This window comes from Halichoerus grypus, chromosome 5 (genome assembly GCF_964656455.1).
Source record: "Halichoerus grypus chromosome 5, mHalGry1.hap1.1, whole genome shotgun sequence".
NCBI lineage: Eukaryota > Metazoa > Chordata > Mammalia > Carnivora > Phocidae > Halichoerus > Halichoerus grypus.
The window spans coordinates 65,247,780-65,267,732 of record NC_135716.1 but is presented as its reverse complement, the minus strand read 5'-3'; the positions used below and the strand labels follow the sequence as shown (position 1 = coordinate 65,267,732).

At 35.6% G+C, this 19,953-nt stretch overlaps 1 protein-coding gene across 2 annotated transcripts in view; it reads left to right on the top strand.

Moving 5' to 3' along the window:
* Nucleotides 1–19,953, top strand: part of MTFR1 (mitochondrial fission regulator 1) — a 65,216-nt gene that overhangs the window by 30,386 nt on the left and 14,877 nt on the right. The window contains exons 3-4 of one of the 2 annotated variants that reach the window (XM_036090037.2): nucleotides 4,124–4,222; nucleotides 14,546–14,661. In XM_036090037.2, coding sequence (XP_035945930.1) covers nucleotides 4,124–4,222; nucleotides 14,546–14,661 — 215 coding nt within the window. Of the gene's footprint in view, nucleotides 1–4,123; nucleotides 4,223–14,545; nucleotides 14,712–19,953 lie in introns of both variants that reach the window. The other variant, XM_078072334.1, reaches the window with a different exon arrangement.

Sequence of the window (19,953 nt, the reverse complement as noted above, 5' to 3'; positions counted from 1 at the left end):
TATCCCAAGACCCTGAGATCATGATCTGAGCCGAAGGCAGACACTTACCCACCTGAGTCGCCCAGGCACCCTCATATAATCATCAACTTTAATCAGTTAACTGAAAATCTATATAGAAATAAGTTTTCTTTTAACATAAAGCAATTTGATACTTTGGAATTATTTAGTTTCTAAGATCTCTTAGTGTGCTGCCTAAGTGTAAAAAGGTATAGTCTATCAAGATTTTACTTTTTGGTCGTCTGAAAATAAAACTTCTTTGCTCCCTTTCAGTAATAAATACATATTTTCCCATTTTTTGATAATGAACTTGATACTATGTTTGAAAGTATTCCAAGTAGAAACTGCCTTCATCCTTTGCATGTTTCATCTGCTTAAAAAGAAAAAGTGCAGCTTTAAGATTAGGGTTTTGTTTTTGCCATTAGAGCAACTGTTGATGATTAGCTCTTTGTATTTTACTGTACACATCAGCACCACTGTAATAGCTATCACTGATTGGTTTACTGTATCCAGTTCTTTTGCCTAAATTATGTATGTTCAGTAAAACAACACTTTGTTTTATGGGTAGAACCACAGTCAGAGCAAATATCTAATTTGTATTAGTAATATATTTCCAGTAATACTTAAGAATTGTAACTTTGTTTTCCTTTTGTGCTTTGGAGGCTAAGAGTTTAGAGTAAGGAAGAAGAGAACTGAGGGAAGTGTTGTCTTTAACTGGGGATTTTGAAATTGTTACAGAGTTTCGTCTTCCTGTCTCTATCCCCTCTCCCCAACACACACTTTGAATTTTCCCCTGGTTCCCTTGGAGTTAAGGATTTGTATTTTGTTGTGTCTTAGACTCCTTGAAATTTTGATTAATGGTATGGACTTCTAGAAAAATACGTATAAACATAGAATTTTGCATGTAATTTCAGGGATATGTGGACCCCAGAATGAAGACCCTTGCATTAGTATGAAATAGCTTATCTTGAGAAAAATATATTTATTTAGAATTAAATTTGTACTTTTTCCTGCTACATGGTACCTCTGAAACAGTAATTTAGATTAAACTGGTCTCTAACAGATGAATTACCACATGAAACTTGAGTACAGTCATCATGATGAGACAGATGATAGCTTCAGATTCCAGGCTCACACTTCAACACTTCTACAATAGCATTTCACAATGTTAAAAAAGAACAAATTGCTTTCTTGTTGTCATCCTCCTCCTTGCTGTCATCACTTTCAAACACTGTTTCTAAATGTTATGGACTGTCATTACTAGACACAGACATGCAAACACACATGCACACATTCATTATTAGATTATTTGTCAGTAGTCATTATAAAGCAAAGCAGAGTTTTTGTTTAATAATAATAGTTACTTAATTATTTTCTAGTGGAATTGAATTCTTATTAATGAAGTCCAGTTGTCTAGAAGTGAGTTTTCTCCCTTCCCTCTCTCTAACATCTGAAAAAATATTAATGACAGTTTATCTTTAGAGGAAGTCTTTCCTTCTCCTGTATACTGACAAGACAACAGTTCAGCCACCAGTTAGGGTAGGAGATACACTTGGGCCTTATAGTCTCCCAGTGCACAGATGGTGACTTTTCAGTACCATCTGTTCATTATTTCTTCACAGCCATTTACAATTTCTCCCACTCCATGAGGGCTGAATAGAAAAAATAAACTAGGACCTAGTTTTAGAGTTCCTGGAAGTTAGCTGCTCTTTACCTTCTCTTTTTCCTATAGTCAGGTAAAAGTTATGACACTTCTAAATATTCCAGTCATTAGCTTACATAGACCTTTCCTCATGTTTCTTGGTGCTAAGTGCTGTGCAATTCACAAGTAATAGAAAAACATTGTCAGTCTGCTGTGTATACTTGAAAAAAAATCACATAAAGCAATCTGTTTTTACTTCCTTTAAAACTTTGTATAAGAAGCCTAAATAGTCTACTTAGTCCTTAAAAGTAAAAGCTGAATCTTTGGCCACCTTCTCTTGTAGAAGTCACCTGGTATTCTTTCCTTCTGATATTAAGCAGATGGGAAGATAATAGTTGAAACTTAGCCCTGAAGCATGCATAGCAAGGAATGCTAAAAGTTGGCAGAAACATTAGTTCCTGACCTTGGCAAATCCTTTCCAAATTTTTCTTTGTGAATTTTTTATCCTCTTCATCTCCAGTTAAGATCTTTGCATGCTGGAGGGATGGGAGATTCACTTTAGATTCTGTAACTGTCACATTGTGATGCATTGTGTTCCACTACACATACATCATAGAGTTTTGACTTGTGACTAAATATAAGATTCAAGAGGAGAAGGAATGGCATAGGTGCTATTGCCCTGTGGGTTTCTTTTTAAAAGGTTAAGACCTATGAACATGTATAAGGTAGAGTTTGCTTAAATACTGTGTTTTAGAATTACTTGCCCATATTCTTACTTTTTCTTGGCCTTTTATGTTGAATTTGTAAAACTGAGATGCTTCCCATTTTTGTCTAGTCAGATGTTTTTCTTCTCTTGGTCCTCATGTGTTATTAACATTAGTCGTGTGATAATGTGATCATTGGTGTGAATGATTTGCATTCCTGAATTACAGGTAATTCTCTTCTAAGCTTCACAGTAGCTTTGCCTCTTAATATTCTTTGTTTAATATTCATATTTCAAAATCGATGTCTTCTTATCTTTCTACTGACCTATTTTCCACTCTGTACCATCTTTTTAATTTATATTTCCAAAGCAAGAGTTACAGTTTTTATTGGTTACAGTAGCCAGTGTAGGTTATAGTACTTTCTGAACTCTCCTAGGTAATAGTCATTGAAACTTTGAACTTATTAATGGTGAATTATATAAAAGCTGAAGGCATATACCAGAGGTATTATATACATACTCCCCTGATCCTCACTTTGAGCCCAACTGTTACCTCTAATTGGATTGGGTTGCTAAAATCTAAGAAGTCACATTACTTCTATGCTCATTTTACAAGTTGTGCATGCTTTTAGAATGGTTTAAATGTCTAATTTGGGTTATGTGTTCGAGCCACTGCTGTTTACAATAACATTTATCCCTTGTTCATACTGCATATGTTAGGGTAATTCCATTCTTTAAATTAGAATGGCCATGGAATGACTTTAAAAAGGGGTCAATGTCTGTTGGTCAGAATACATGCCAGCTGATTTGGTATTACTTATTTAGTTTTAGGATATAATTGAATATAAAATTTAATGTATTAAGTAAAATGGTCATATCATTCTCATTCTTTTCTTTTTAAATTGCTTTTAATAGCATACCACCTCTCTGTCCAGGCTTTCAAGTATAGCACTCAAAACAGATGGATAGTTTTTCTCTTTAAGGAAAAATCATATACTTGGGGAGAAGTTTCAAGGTACTTTATAATGATTTAACATTCTGCATGTGTGGTTTTTTTTTTGTTCGCTTTTTGCTTTGGGGGTTTGTTTTTGCGTAAAGCATAGCATAATGTCCTGTGTGTATTATGATTCCATCTGAGAAATTCTGCTTGTTAGGGTTACCACAAGCCCATTCAGTACCTTTGTATAAATTAGGAAAAAGATACCTTTACCCTGGGACAAGACCTTACAAGAAGATGCAGGCAACTGGATTTTGGCCCCCACTTACCCTTAACCAGACATTCTTATGTAGCAAACAAAGTGAAGCACCCTGAATGGTACAAATTCAGATTCTGAACTTTGTACTGATTTGGGTTTGTTTTGAAAAGTGCATTATAACAAAAGTAGCTCAGAGTTTTAAAAAAATTTGTGTGTATATAAAATTCTAAAACTAAAAATACAGCAGAGGAGGTAAAAATTGTGTTTCCTTTGCAGAATAGTATGAAAACCTAATGAAAAAGCAATTTTTTACTCCAAATGTATTATTTTATAATTCTTCTTCTTCTGTGTTTTTTATATAATGCCTTATATTAAACTTTATTGTGTTAATCATAACCAGCTATACATATTCTTCAACTTCTAATTGAGAAATATTAGCTCATTTCCCATAACATGTAGAGCATTCTGATCCCGTAATTAATGTGTTAACATGTTGTGCAATTAATTGTCCAGTGCTTTGTAGTAACAAACTACAAACCTTTATAACTCTTGTAATTAAACTTTTGGTTTTTCCTACTTCCTCAGGTACTTTGGTCTGGGAAGCCATATGGTTCATCTCGAAGTATTGTAAGGAAAATTGGTACTAATTTATCTCTGATCCAGTGCCGAAGAGTTCAGTTTCAGGTACTGTATTTTATATATTTTGAAATTTTATATTAATATGTGCATTAGAAATACAAATAGGCAAGACAGCTTTAAAAGTATTTTTGAACCTTTCCCTCTATTGATGCTACTGTCAGTAAAAGACAATAAAACCATAGTAAAGTCTTTTCTAATTTTACTTCCTCTGTGAAGTGATTATTCAAGCTTTTTAAAGCTCTTTAAGACACTTATCCTTCTTAAGAATACATAGAATACATCTTTGTAGAAGCATATAATAAGCCAAGCAGTTGTTAATTCCCAGGTGACCTTGAACATGGCCTTATGTTACTTTAAGAAGCTTCAGGTACCACCATTGTTTTCTTCATTATACCTTCTCCTTTGGACAGCCAGCCATTCTGTTCCCCTAGTTTATTTTTAGATATCTCTGTGGTTGCCTCATAAGTTGGTTTCTCCATCCTTGGTTTAAAGCTTAGCATTACTTGTAGGAACCATTGTCTTGGCAGCGACAGGCAAGTGTCAAGACAAAGAAGTAATTGTGGTTCTCTGAATGAGAGGATAATGAAACCCTGACTTGGGAATACTTTTAAATGCACAGGTCTTAAGATTCTCTTATAGCACCAAATCAGGAGCAACTCTATTCTTTGCTTAGAGATAAATTGTTATTTTCTGGATTTGGGCTTGTTCCTTATTGTTGTAATAGTGTTAGACATGTTCTTGTTTTTCAGTAATTCTCTATAGCAGTAATACTGCAGAATCTTTCAGTTCAACATTTAAGAATGTAAAGTTCAGATATCTGTACCAATTTTAAATAATAGATTAGCCTGTGAAATGTGGAAGATGTATTTAATTCATAATTCAAAAGCTCAGTAGTGTCCCTGCAAGCTTATTTGATAATTATGTTTTACTCATAAATCAGCACTCCTGGTAGATAGAGGTAAAAATCTGTTCCTAAGTGGTAGATATTAGCATTTGTTCAGGTTGATTAACAAGGTTGTCGTTACTGTGCTCATAATCCTGCTTGCAAATTGACTGGCAAAACCTTTGTGCGTCAGTCTAGAAAATGACAGATGGAACTTTCCAAGAAGTAATTTTTTATCAAACTATAGGCTTTAAAAAAATAATGAAAATAAAGAAATCTGTGGTGGTAACTCAAGCACAATTTCTGAGAATTCAATTCAGTTAGACACAAATTGCTGATTGTTTCATTTGCCAGCTTCCTTCAAATAACTACTGTGTTAACTAGGGCTTTTTAACTTTTTTCTGATTGCTCAGTTCGATTAAAATTTTCTTTTTGTCTATTTAGTATCCACTTAACCTAGTTGTAGGAGAACTTGGTGTAGTATTTGTGTTCATGTAGCTAGAGACATAGAAGCATGAAGATAATCGAGAATTTTTTAGTAACAACCCAAATCTGTCTTGACAGTCATTGGAGAGATTCTCTTTCTCTGTGTTATTAGTCACTTAAAAAGGTATGAGCAGAATTAAGACTATTAGATTTAGTGTAGGAGCTGCTTTTGAATAAAGATGGATAAACATAGGAGAGAGGGGTAAGGTAAGAGAAAGATTGGTGACCTACTTGAGAATGTAATAGAAGGTGGAAGACATTTGTTTATAGTGAGATTTTTATTTCCAGATGATTTTACAGCATACTGGGTCTTTTCAAATTCAAGATCAGTATTTTTTTTAATATTTATTTATTTGCCAGAGAGAGAGAGAGAGAGAGAGAGCAGGTGCACAAGCAGTGGGAGCGGCAGGCAGAGGGAGAAGCAGGCTCCCCGCTGAGCAGGGAGCCCAATTTGGGACTTGATCCCAGCACTCTGGGATCATGACCTGAGCTGAAGGCAGATGCCCCACCCACTGAGCCAGCCATGCATCCCCAAGATCAATATTAAAATGAATGTTTTATCTGCTAGGTAGATATTTTAAATCTGCTGTATCTTCTATTATATTTTAACTACATCTATCAGTAAAGTAAGAAATGTGGAATTTTTAAAAACATGCAATTTAGAGTAATGAAGTTGAAAATGCGTTTTTACTATTTTTCTGGCTCATTTAGGGATTTGATTGATATGGAATGTATTTGGACTATCTAGGAGTCCAGCATTAGTAAATTGTATAGAAAGTCTGGAACTGGGGAACCACAGTTGGACCCAGGGAGAGTAGACACCATTATGGGGCCATATTCAGAAGACAAAAATAAAAATGGCTTAAACTTGCAAATAGGACATTCGTGAGTCATTTCAGAAGCAGGAGTTAGGTAGTCAAAACCAGTCCCTCCAGTGTTCTGGGTAATATCAGTCTTATAGAGGATTTATCTGAAACTTGGCATTTTATGTTCTTTACTTCCTGTATTCCTGTTGGCTTTAGCTTCCATTTCTATTCTGCTGCCCATACTCATAGGCAACACCTCGACTCTGTCACCCTCAGAACAGTTTTACCTCTGAAATCTTAAGCTTCAGTATGGTTCCTTCTAGATCACACCATCTTTTCATTGTCATCCGCTGATCCAATAATGATAGGCAAGATGGGCCCATTACTTATTGTGAAGGTTAGACAAAATAATCCATGTAAAGCCCTGAGTATAATAACTGGTACATAATTAGTGTATAATAGAAGTGTGCTAGTGGTGGTGATTTTGTTGTTATTGCCACCTTACATTTGAATAGCAAATTAACTTAGTTGCTATTCAAGTAATTCAACTCCCTGATTTTACAAATTGGATTTATAGAATTAGAAACCAGAACACAGACCAAAACATTTATTTACACCTTCATCCAGTTAATGGACCCAATGAATATTGGGCTAGGAATAAAATAAGGTAATAAGTGTAAAAAAGCATGTAAAAGCACTCAGTGGTTCTTCGCTGTGTTATTTGAAAAAGACTTGCCTATAACCCCATAGCTTGTTTCCATACTTCATTTTGTGAGTGCTAGAAATGAGTTGGCTACTTTACACTTAAAATGGGATCTCTAGACCTTTCATATTTACTTTTTTTTAATTAAATTTTTTATTTTAATTCCAGTATAGTTAACATACAGCATTATATTAGTTTCAGGTATACAATATAGTGATGCAAAAATTCTATACAATACTCAGTGCTCATCATGGTAAGTATAGTCTTTAATCCCCATCACCTACTTCACTCATGCCCCCCCCACCTCCTCTCTGGTACCCATCAGTTTGTTCTCTATAGTTAAAAGTCTCTTTCTTGGTTTGTCTCTTTTTCCCCCCTTTGCTCATTTGTTTTGTTTCCTAAATTCCATATGAGTGAGATCATATACTATTTGTCTTTCTCTGACTTATTTCATTTAGCATTGTACTTTCTAGCTCCATCCATGTCTTAGCAAATGGCAAGATTTCATTCTTTTTTTAATGGTTGAGTTATACTGCATTGTGTGTGTGTGTGTGTATGTGATCTTTTTTATCCATTCATCTGTTGATGGCCACTTGGGCTGCTTCCATAATTTGGCTATTGTAAATAATGCTGCTATAAACATCAGGGTGCATGTATGCTGTTGAATTAGTGATTTTGTATTTTTGGGGGTAAGTACCTAGTAATGTGATTTCTGGATTGTAGGGTAGTTCTATTTTTTAACTTTTGAAGAACCTCCATACTGTTTTCCAGAGTGGCTGCACTAGTTTGCATTCTCACCAACAGTGCACGAGGGTTCCTTTTCTCCACATCCTTACTATCACTTGTTGTTTCTTGTGTTTTGATTTTAGCGATTCTGACAGGTAAGAGGTGGTGATATCTCATTATAGTTTTGATTTGCATTTCCCTCATGATGAGTGATGTTGAACATCTTTGCATGTGTCTGTTGGCTATTTGCATGTCTTCTTCGGAGAACTATCTGTCCATGTCTTCTGCCCATTTTTAACCAGATTATTTGTTTTCTGGGTTTTGAGTTGTATCAATTCTTTATATATTTTGGATACTAACCCTTTATTGAGTATGTGATTTGCAAATATTTTCTCCCATTCAGTAGGTTGCCTTTTAGTTTTGTCTGTGTAGAATTTTATTTTGATGTAGAGTAGACCCTTCAGATTTACTTTAATTGAAGAAAAATAAACTTTCCTTGGCCCTTTTACACCTTTTAGATATATACATCTCAACCTTGAGTCACAATTACATACTTCTGGCCATAAGCATTTTTTGTATTTGAATATTATGGCCCCCTCGGAAGTAGGAACCCAGATTAAGACAAACTGAGGGAGTGGGTTCTTGTTTTTCTCCTAGTACTTATTCCAGTTTCACGGAACCAAAAGAAAATTCAGATCATGGAGGAACTTGCAAAAGCAGGGAGCTCTGGGAGATTGGGAGGAATGGGGTGCAGAGTTTTTAATTTGCTGTGGTTCTCAACACTGCATGCATATTTAAATCACCAGGAACTTAAAAAAAAAAAAATACATGTGCAGGCCCCATCTTGCCAGGTAGTTTTTATATGCCCGCCCTCCTTGTGAAAACAGCTTTTAAAAAATATAGGTCCCGCTCATGGCTCACTAAATCTGAATTTCATACATTTGTTTTTTTTACCTCTTGAGGAGCTTCTTATGCAGCTGAGGTTTAAGACTTCAAGCATAGATTGTATTTTAGTATTTTGCTGAAGTTTTCCTTAAGGCAGTAACATAATTATCCACTGACAGTTATAAAAGTAATCACAAAGCACTTTGGGGATGCATTTTTATAAATTTTAAATTGTATGAGTTAAAAAAAATGGAACAGAAAGCAGCTTATTGGGGTGATACAGACTACACTTGAAAAACTTAAGGCAAAAAGAGAAAAAAAAGGTGATCTTGAGTATTACCAGAAAAAGTGAGGTGGGCCACTTGGCAGTGGGGTATAAAAGTTTGACTTCCAGCTTTGTAACTGGCAGACCTTTGGGGAATTTAACCTGGGCTACCTTTTTTCCTTGTGGAAATCCTGCCCTGGCCTGTTTTCTTAGATTGCTAGGAGTTGTTGTTGAAACTGGTGGTGGAGGGAATGTTCTGTAACCAAACAGGTAATGAATGAAATTCTTACTGAAGTTCACATACCATGGTGAAATCTGGAAGTAAAATAGCTACTTGTCAACAGCCCATTTTTATTTAGCAAATAAATTTGAAATCTGTATGTTGTTCTATGGGCTTTTGATTAGTGATGGACCAAAAAGATATGATCTCTACCCTTATTGGGATATGATTCAGTGGGAGAGATATTTAATAAGTAAATATTCTAATAAGCATATAATTACAATTTGTACTCAATGCTATGAAGGAAAAAGTAGTATAGCATGGGGGAGGATAATAATGGTGGTCTGTCTGGGAAGGCCCATCCAGAGGAATGATAGGTAAAGATTAGAAAGAGCCAGTCTGCTTAGTTGGGGAGAGGGATGGAGTTGGAGGAAGAGAGAATATGTGCAGAGCTTCTGAGGCAAGATAGAAGTTATTGTTTGAGGAACTAAGAGAAGGACCTGGCAGGAACTAGTGTGGTGGGACTTTGTATGGTATAGTGGTCTTTGGTGTCTGAGGCATCTGAAGGTTAAGTACCTGGATTAATTCTAAAAATAACTGTTAAACTTAACAATTTTTTTCAGTTACTCTTTGATATTCTGGAATATGCTAGCATGTGATATCAAACTCTGATGTTCATTTCTTGGTTATTTTTGGCTCTAAAATGGCTGTTAAGAATAATGAAATTCAGATACAATGTTATGTATTATAAACTTGGTAGTGTGGCTCAGTGATTTGAAGCCTAACTCTGTACATAATAATGAATGTGATGTTTTATTCATTCTCAGTAATTGACGATTTCTTTTTCTTCTTTGAGAGAGAGAGAGAGAGAGAGAGAGAGCTCGCGCATGCACATGAGGTGGGTAGGGAGGAGCAGAGGGGGAGAGAGAGAGAGAATCCCAAGCAGGCTCCATGCTCAGTGCAGAGCCCAAGAAGGGGCTTGATCTCATGACCCTGAGATCATGATTTGAGCAGAAATCAAGAGTCGGATGCTTAACCAAGTGAGTCATCCAGGGGTCCCGCAGTAATTGACTTCTTAAAGACTACTTTCTCCATGGGGATCCTGTTACTTACCTTCTTGGGTTCTTTTGACAGACACATATCCCTCCCTTTGTCTTTCTGGTCTCTCTTCTGTCCCTGTTCCCTCCTCACCTTCTCTTCCTACTCTCCCCCATTCTAAGCATCATGAATAGAAAGCTTTAATAAATGCTCGGTTTTTATTTTAGTTCATTTTTTGAGAAAGTGAGATAGCATGAATGGGGGTAGGAGGATTAGGGAGGGGCAGTGGTAGAGGGAGAGAGAAAATCTTAAGCAGCCTCCACACTCAGCACAGAGCCCAGTGGAGGGCTTGATTTCACCACCCTGAGATCATGACCTGAGCCGAAATCGAGAGTCAGAGGCTTAACCAACTGAGCTACCCAGGTGCCCCTAAATGCTCAGTTTTTAAAAAATGACCGTACTATTCAGAAACGTGAGTGACTGAGTCTTGGCTAGAATACTGGATTTAGTGTTGTTTACACAGGTATACTGCTTGGCTTACTGTATGTCACTATATTAAAATACAGAAATTTCGCTTTCAGTTTTTCTTATTATGGCAGGAATTGGTAGAAAAAGAATTATTAAATCTGTAAGTAAAAGCTAGAGATTATTATTTTGCTCTGCTGCTTTTAACAATACATGTTTTGCATTGGGCTATAAACAAATGCTGGTAAAATAGACTTGAGTCTATTTACTGTTACACCCTTTTTGGCAAGAAACTGAGAGAATCATGGTTCCTAATAACAGTGTGTTTATTTTATGAAAAGTCACATTAGGACAAAGTTAATTCTAATATTTTATTCTAGGTATTTCAACTTTTATACAAGCTTTGTGTTTTTCATGCATTTTATTAAATCAATTTTCTTGGTACAGTTTTACATTATCAGAATATTTAAAATTATCTCAAGTTACTGTAGTAAAATTCTTGAAATATAACTGAATTTTGGATAATTTAAATTGTATCAGATGTTGAATTAAACTTCTTAAAATCAGTAAAAATACAATGCTACTACTGGATTTTTGCTCTGGATGAAATGTTTTTCATACTTTCTGAAAGGAATTTGGATACTTACAAATCTATAAGCACTAACTTTACTTTTAAATTTTATAATGCCCTTGACTTTGAAAAAATTTTTTTTCTATTCTCTTCATTGTATTTTTTTTTTTTTCCCCTACTAACAATAGCTGTGGTAGGACAGGACCTTGCTGGAACTTTCAGTAAGTTGGCTTTGTCTTTTTCAGACTTCCCTAGGTCGTCCATGCATGTCAGTAGCGGCATCTAAATCGTGCTTCCAGCAGTTCCATGCCATCAGCCCCCTTGCCTGCACTGATGGCACCTGAACTGTCCTTGCCATTCCATGCCTGTTATTCAGTGCACAGTTCAGCAGCAACTGAAATGCCTTAAAAAAAAGACTAGTGTTACTATTTTTCACTTTTATTTTGTCTTTTGGGTGAGTTTGGTTTCCTCAGGGACTTATTTAGGCTTTTTCTTTTAATGGCATAAATCACTGTTATGTAGATTCATGACTTAATGTATCTACGTTAGATGACTAACAAAGATGACTTTGTTTTGTGGGGCAAGATGTCCATTAGAAATGATACAGATATGATCAGTTCTGGAATTGGTTCTTGACAGTATCTTAACGTTTTCATCTCATTGAGCACATGTTATAGACATGGTATTATTTCAGTGATTACATATAATCATTTCTTAGTAAGATTATAAACTAAATCCATGGAAAATTTTGGTGTGTGTTTTTAAGTTTATGCAGAAAGCAACATTTCATGTTTTATGTGGGAAGTATTACATATGTAAAATTAAAATACATTGTTTAATCTTTATGTTATAAAATACTCTGAAAAGCTGTCACAAAATGGGTTAACTTTGATATTTTTAAGTATTTATTTTTAGGAAAGTATCATTTTGCTTCCTTTTATAAACAAATATCTAGGAAGAAAACTGCAATTTTTGTAACTTGTGGGAAAGGAAGAAGTCTTGAGGTCAAAACTTAAATTTTATTTGTTTTAATATACCTCACTTCCTACAAACTAGAACTGTATTGCAGTAAGATTTTATTTTCTAGAATAGTTACAATCAGATTGATCTTCATAAACTCTAGCACCTTAGGAAGGTACCATTCAGGTTTTACTTTTTTGATCTTTCACTTTCACAAAACAGCCCATTAAATACTGTATCTTCTGGGAGCTTCCACGGGACTTAGGGACCTTTTGTTTAAGGATCTCCATGTAACCTACTTGGAATCTCCCTATTACAATGTTATGGGAATATTAATACATTATTCTGTTTTCAGTAATGGATGGGAATAATATTACCAGATTTCTCTGGCTCTTGATCGGAGATGTGATGCCCAGTTATGTTAAGTTATATAAGATACCTATTGACTGAATATCTGTGTGTTTATTGACTTACTAGGATAAATTTCTGAAATGTAAGGGGGAAAAGTAGAAAAGTCTTTTTGATTTTTCTTTGATCGTATCCCTTGACAGTGTACTTCCTGAAGTGTTTACTTTTTTTTTTCCTTATGGCCACAGTTACTCCACTACATGCTTTTTAAAACATTTGTATTTTGAAAGGCTTTTCACCTTAATTCCATTATTAGTTTTTGTTTTTTTGTTTTTGCCCAGGATTAGATTCTTAAATATTTACCCTTTTAAAGCTTACCCTTTCCCTGTTGCCTGTATCCTTGTCCTCCCCAAAAGCCATAATTTAAGGCATTTTAAATACTTGATATTCTTAGTATGTTATTAAAATGTCAGTTTTCTAATGCTACTTTATTAAGCTGACAATGTTAGGTAATTATGTCAGAATGGGTGCACATACCAGCAGCCAGTATGTTCAATTAAAATTTTATTCATAATATTAAAGACATTTTGAATTTTTAACTGTTTCAGTATTAATGTGTTTGCAAGGTATATTTGACATTTGAGGAAAAAGCATTACATTTAACTGTAGCTTCCAAAAGTTTGATCTGACAATGATAGTATTAAAGAAGGTTCAAACAAAGCATGGGTTACAGCAGAACCTTTTTTTTTTTTTTTTTTTTAAGATTTTGTTTGTTTGAGAGAGAGAGAGCATGAGCGTGAACCAGGGGAAAGGGGCAGAGGAAGAGGGAAAAGCATACTCCCTGCTGAGCAGGGAGGGCAACAGGGCTCCATCCCAGGACCAAGGGATCATGACCTGAACCAAAGGCAGACACTCTTAACCGACACCCAGGCGCCCCTAGAACCTTTCTGATAAATACATTAATAAGTAAATCTCTTTGGCCTTTTTAACTTTTTTCTTCAATTAAAAAGTCTGTATTTTCTCATTTATGTAAAGCTCACTGTTACTAATTTTTAGGAAGTATTAATCTGGTAACTTCATTTTAAAATTATATTCATTGGCCATCTGGCTCTGAGGCATTACACTTATTAAAAAACAAATTTAATTCAATTAAATTATCTTTCCTTTTTTTTAAGTAAATTTCAGAACTTTCGTGCTTTTTCATTGTATTTCAGAATATTCTGTTCATTTATGTGGTTAAGGTTAGCTAGAGAATTCTGTTCTACTGCTATTACTATTTTTTGTTCCTTATAGTTAATACTTTTATTTAAAAATCATGATTTAAGGATTTTTATTTTTTTAAAGATTTTATTTATTTGAGAGAGAGCATGAGTGGGGGGGCGGGGGGGGCAGAAGGACAGGGAGAAGCAGACAGCCTGCTCAGCAAGGAGCCCGATGGAGGGCTCAAACCCAGGACCCTGGCATCATGACCCATGCTGAAGGCAGATGCCTAACCAACTGAGCCATCCAAGCGCCCCAATTTAAGGATTTTTTAAAAAAATGTATTTTTAGCATTTTAATAGCATATCTATATAATGCCCATTTTTAAATTTAATATCCATTTAAAAATATTCCCAGGTTTAGCACAAATTGGTCACTTGTTATTGTTACTATACTTTTTTTAACTAAATCTTTTCAGAAAAGTTGATTTTTAATGCTTAAATTATAAAAATTTTCATAATGTTTTAGGATAAACAAGTTTTTACATGCTTGTTTGTTGGCTTGTACTTAAAGCCAGTCTCATTTGATCTGTAAAATAAAAATTGAATAAAGTTAAATTATAATTCAGAGATTGTCATACATTCCTAGGCAACAGGAATGGTCCTTTTGCTAAGGTCCCTTTTGTGGGGACCTTCAATGTCTTAGAAACTGTCTATGTGGTTGTAACACCAGAGCTGATGATTTTCCTTTCAGTGATTAAATAAGTTTTATTCTAACATCTTGGTGCCAAAGAATTTCCTTATAACTTACAGCTTACCAGCCCTACAACAGAATGGAGCCCAAGCCATCCAGGAGAGGATGCAGTGGTGTCTTTTGCTGATGTTGGATGGGTAGCCAAAGAAGAAGGAGAGTGTTCAACAAGACGAAGGTTAGTCTGGAAGGCTATCAGAACTGGGATGCAGTATTTATTTATAGAAGGTGATATATTTGCAGTATTTCCTTTTAATAATTTGATCTCTGATAACTAAGCCAGTTATTTTTCTCAAATAGTCTTATTTTCTGTTCATTTTAAAGATTCAGATAGTATTTTATAAAGTTCCTGGAAACATATAACTGTTTCTTATTAAGTCCTTATGAATCATAGAATTGCCTGCCCTTCAGAAGTTTAATATGAAACTAAAAGGAACTATCATAAATATGTTATAATGGTTTTATTGGGGCAGAGGAACCTGTGAGTCATATTAGGGAATTGGTGTAATTACTGGAGAATGCTTCCCAAAAGTTGTGTCAAGATGAGTTTTGTTTCAAAGGACATGATGTGTAAGAGTTAGATGCTTCCATTTATTTGAAAGAGCCTGAATAAATTATTGACTATACTTCAGTCTAATAAACAGTCATGCAGCATATTCAACTCTTCATTCTTATTAGGCCTCAAAGATACGGAGATAAAACAAGACACTGATTTCCAGGAATATTTCTTGTGCTAGAGGAGATTAAAAAGGAATTCAGTACTGTAAAGTTACTAAGTAAATATAGAAGGCCACTGTGGGATGAGAGAGGTTTGTCAAGGCTTCTCAGAGGAGAGAGAGGATACTAAAGCTGAGGAAGGACAACCAGCAAAGGTAGGAGAGTTTCATGGAAGGGAGTAAACTAATGATCAGTGTCAAATACTAGGCTAGGTAAACAAAAAAACAAGCAAGTTTCAATTTTGTTTTGCAGTTGGAAGATTATCATTGACTTTAGCAAGAGTAATTTCATTTGAGTAGTATTAGCTGGATAAAATAAGAATCAAGTAATCCAAGAGCAAAGAAGGAATTTGATTTGAATGACAAGGAGAAGTGAGGACATAGCAGTAGATGAACACAGACCAGGTATTGCAGGATTAGCAGGTAAAGAGCGTTTCTTTTTAAAGATGTTCATTTTATTTTATTTTATTTTTAAGATTTTATTTATTCATTGAGACAGAGATATATATATAGAGAGAGAGAGAGAGAAAGCATGAGCGGGGGGGAGGCAGAGGGAGAGGGAGAAGCAGGCTCCCCGCTGAGCCAGGAGCCCGATGTGGGGCTTGATCCCAGGACCCTGGAATCATGACCTGAGCCAAAGGCAGACGCCCAACCATCTGAGCCACCCAGGTGCCCCGTTCATTTTATTTTTTTAGTAAACTTTTTGAGATAATAATAGATTTTTCATATACAGTTGTAAGAAATGATACAGATACATTTCCTGTACTCTTTACCCAGTTTTTTCCAGTGGCAGCATCCAGCAAAAGTGGTACAGTATCACAAGCAGGATGTTGACATTGATAAAAGTCAAGATGCAGAACATTTTTGTATCCCAGTTCTCCCTCATGTTGTTCTCTTATAGCCACACCCACTTCCCTTCCCTCTCCAACCCCTCCTTAATCTATGGCAGCCATTTAGCCTGTTCTCCATTTTCATAATTTTGTCATTTCAAGAATGTTATATAAATTGAATCATATAGTATGCAACCTTTGGGACAGGCTTTTTTCACCAAGCATAATTCTCTAGTGATTTGTCCAGATTGTTGTATCAGTAGTCTTCTTTTTTCCTTTTTAGGGCTGAGTAGTAGTTCTTGGTATGGGTGGACCACAGTTTGTTTAACCATGCACCAGTTGATGGACATCTGGATTGATTCCAGTTTTTGGCTATTATGAATAAAGTTGCTATGAACATTTGTGAACTGGATTTTGAGTAAACATAAATTTTTATTTCTCTGGGATGAATGCCTGTGAGTGCAGTTGGTGGGTCATCTCAGTCAGGAGATAGTTGCATGTTTATGTTTTAAGAAACTGACAGACTGTTTTCCGGAGTGGCTATACCCTTTTACATTCCTACTAGTAATGTATGGCTTATCCAGATGTATCCTCATCAATCTTTGCTGTTGTCATTCTTTTTTCTTGCCAATCGAGTAGTTGTGTAGTTACGAAGTTGTGTACTTCATTGTGGTTTTCATCTGTGTTTCCTTAATGGCTCATGATGTTGAACATCTTTTCAAGAGCTTATTTGCCATCTTTATTATCCTTTTGGATAAAGTGTTCTCTTCATGTCTTGTGCCCATTTTTTAATTGGAGTTTTTTTCAAGAGTTCTTGATGTATTTTAGATATGAGTTCTTGTCAGGTATGTAGTTTGTAAACCTTTCTCCCACATGTAATGGGACAAGTGAAAGCTTGTCTTTTCATCTATTTAACAGTCTTTCATAAAGCAAAAGCTTTTAATTTTGCTAATGTCCAATTTACCAGTTTTTTTCTTTTATGGATCATGCTTTTGCTGTCAGTGTTAAGAACTCTGGGCCTAGTGTGAGAGTCTCAGGTTTTCTCTCTCTCTTTCTCTCTGTTTTAAGTCTGTCCTTTAATTATTAGATCAACCAAAAGAACGAGGAGGAGTGGTGGGAAATTTTCCCTCCCAGACACCACCTTCTTTACAGCACAGGCCATTACACGGTATAAATGTAAACTACCATAAAGAATATTTTTTTCCTGTGGAAAGTTACTTTCCTTTTGAGTTCAGATTGCAAGTTAGGTTAAGACAAATGAAAGGAAACAAAATGTTAGCTTATTGAGAGAAACAATCTGTTTCCATTGCTTTTGGCAAATCATAAACAAGGTCTGAATTAAAGAATTATGTGTCTGAAAAAAATTATGAAGATGGTAAATTGGTGTTTCCATGCTTTTTTTTTTTTTCCTGTATGAAATCTTCACTGCTTAAAGATAAACTACTTCATTTCTACAAAGGAATGCCATGAACTTTTAAGACAGGCGCTGTCACACTTTTGTGAACGATCAGAGTAAAAAAGGACATTGTCATGAGAGAAAAATAGACAACCAGAGAACTTTAAAGGCATTTAGCTACTCTGCTGTCTTCAATTCGTGTTTTTATATATTCATTGATATAAAAAAAGCAGAGCATGGAGCCTAGGGTGACACAAGAAAATAGGCACATTATAATGACCGGGTGAAGGGACAAAGATTCCACTGTCACAGAGAACCTCACATTGCTTAATTTCAATTTAAGGGGTTACTTAAATTCATGGCCTTTGGAAATTTAATGATACGTTGTGGTTCATCAGAACTTGTCAGTTGGCCCCAAGTTGTGCTAATCAACTTTTTTTTTTTTTTTTAAAGATTTTATTTATTAGAGAGAGCACAAGTGGGGTGAGGGGCAGAGGGAGAAGCAGGCTCCCTGCTGAGCAGGGAGCCCGATATGGGACTTGATTCCAGGACCCTGGGATCATGACCTGAGCTGAAGGCAAACACTTAACTGACTGAGCCACCCAGGCACCCCAGCAATCAACTTTTCAATGTCCAACCATTTAATCCTTGAAGAATCCTGAAATAGCCATTCTCTCCTCATGACTGTCCCTAGGAATTGGCAGCAATCCAGAATTTTTCTTTCTGTCCTTGTGCTCCTTTCATCGTGGCCCCTCCGGTGAGTTTGATGGCATATGTCTGAAGCTTTTGATATTTTCCCGATTCTTCTTTTGTTCTGGTAACCTGTCTAGGTATCCCTGTCTTAAAATGGAAGAAATCCTCATGGACTTGCCTTATGGCTTGAACTGGTCCATTTTGTATGATTTCTTTCATTATCTGTTTCACTGGAGGAGACTGTGTGGAGGAGAACATTGGTATATCCTATCTGATTTCTCAGTGTTGTTGGGACATGGCTTTTTTTTTTTTTTTTAATTTTATAGTTTTGTTTTACATTTAAGTCTGTGATCCTTTGTCTGGTTTTGGTGTCAAGGTAATACTAGCTTCCTAAAATGAATCGGACAGTGCTTCTCCTCTGTATTCTGAAGAGATGTATAGAATTGGTGTTAATTGTTCTTTAAATATTTTGTAGTTTTCTCCAGTGAAATCATCTGGGCCTGGAGATTTGTTTTTGGTGTGTTTTAATATTATGAATTCATTTTTCTTAATAAAGTTATAGGACTGTTCTATCAGTTTCATGTTGGATGAAATGTAGTAGTTTGTGCTTCTCAGGGAATTGGTCCATTTCATTTAAGTGGTCAAATGTATGTGTGTAGTAATTATCTGTAGCATTACCTTATCTAGTTGATGTTTATAAGGTCTGTATTTGTATCCCCGGTTTCATTCCTGATATTAGTAATTTGTACCTTCTCTTTTTTTGACTTGTCAATTCTATTAATCTTTTCAAAGAATCAGTTCTCTTTTTGTTGATTTTTCTGTTTTTCTGTTTTCAATTTTATTGATTTCTCCTCCTATTCTGGTTGTTTTGAGTTTATTTTGCTCTTTTCTAGGTTTTTATTTTTTTATTTTTATTTTTTTATTTTTTTTTATTTTTTAAAGATTTTATTTATTTGACAGAGAGAGAGACACAGCGAGAAAGGGAACACAAGCAGGGGGAATGGGAGAGGGAGAAGCAGGCTTCCCGCGGAGCAGGGAGCCCGATGCGGGGCTCGATCCCAGGACCCTGGGATCATGACCTGGGCCAAAGGCAGACGCTTAACCAACTGAGCCACCCAGTTGCCCCTACTGAGTAATTTTAGAGTCAAATACTCTCCTGGATTCAATACCTTACTCCTGGGACTACTGTTTCAGTCACACTCAGTAAGACAAGCTATTTTTTAATACAGGTAGTAAGCGGGGAAAAAAAAAAAAAAGAGAGAGATGGTTCTCAACACAGACAAATCTGAGTTTTGATCCCAGTTGTAGAAATGATATATTTCTACATAATAAATTATTTCAAAATTTAGTGGCTTACCACAACCATAATCATTTATTATCTCATGTATTTCTATGGGTCAGGAATTTAGGTGTGGCTTGGCTGGGCAGTTCTGACTTGGGGTCTCTCACGAAGGGGCTGTCAGATGTCCACTGGGATTTATGTCATCTGAAGGCTTGAGAGGGGTTGCAAATCTACTTCCAAGGTGGTTCATTTGGTTGATGTTGGCTTTTCATGGGGGATCTCAGTTCCTCTTCACAGGGCTGCTCGAGTGTCTTCACAGTATAGCAGCTGATTTCATCCAGAGTGAATAATCCAGAAGATCAAAGTTGAAGCTACAATTGTTAGCTAGGATGCAGCAGGAAGTTACTCAAATATGACAGTTGAAGGAGGGCAAGGGACAAAAGCAGGGAAGGAACGTGTCTTGTTTGTTGTTTTGTTTTTTAAAGATTTTTATCCATTTATTTGACAGAGAGAGAGACATAGGGAGAGAGGGAACACAAGCAGGGGGAATGGG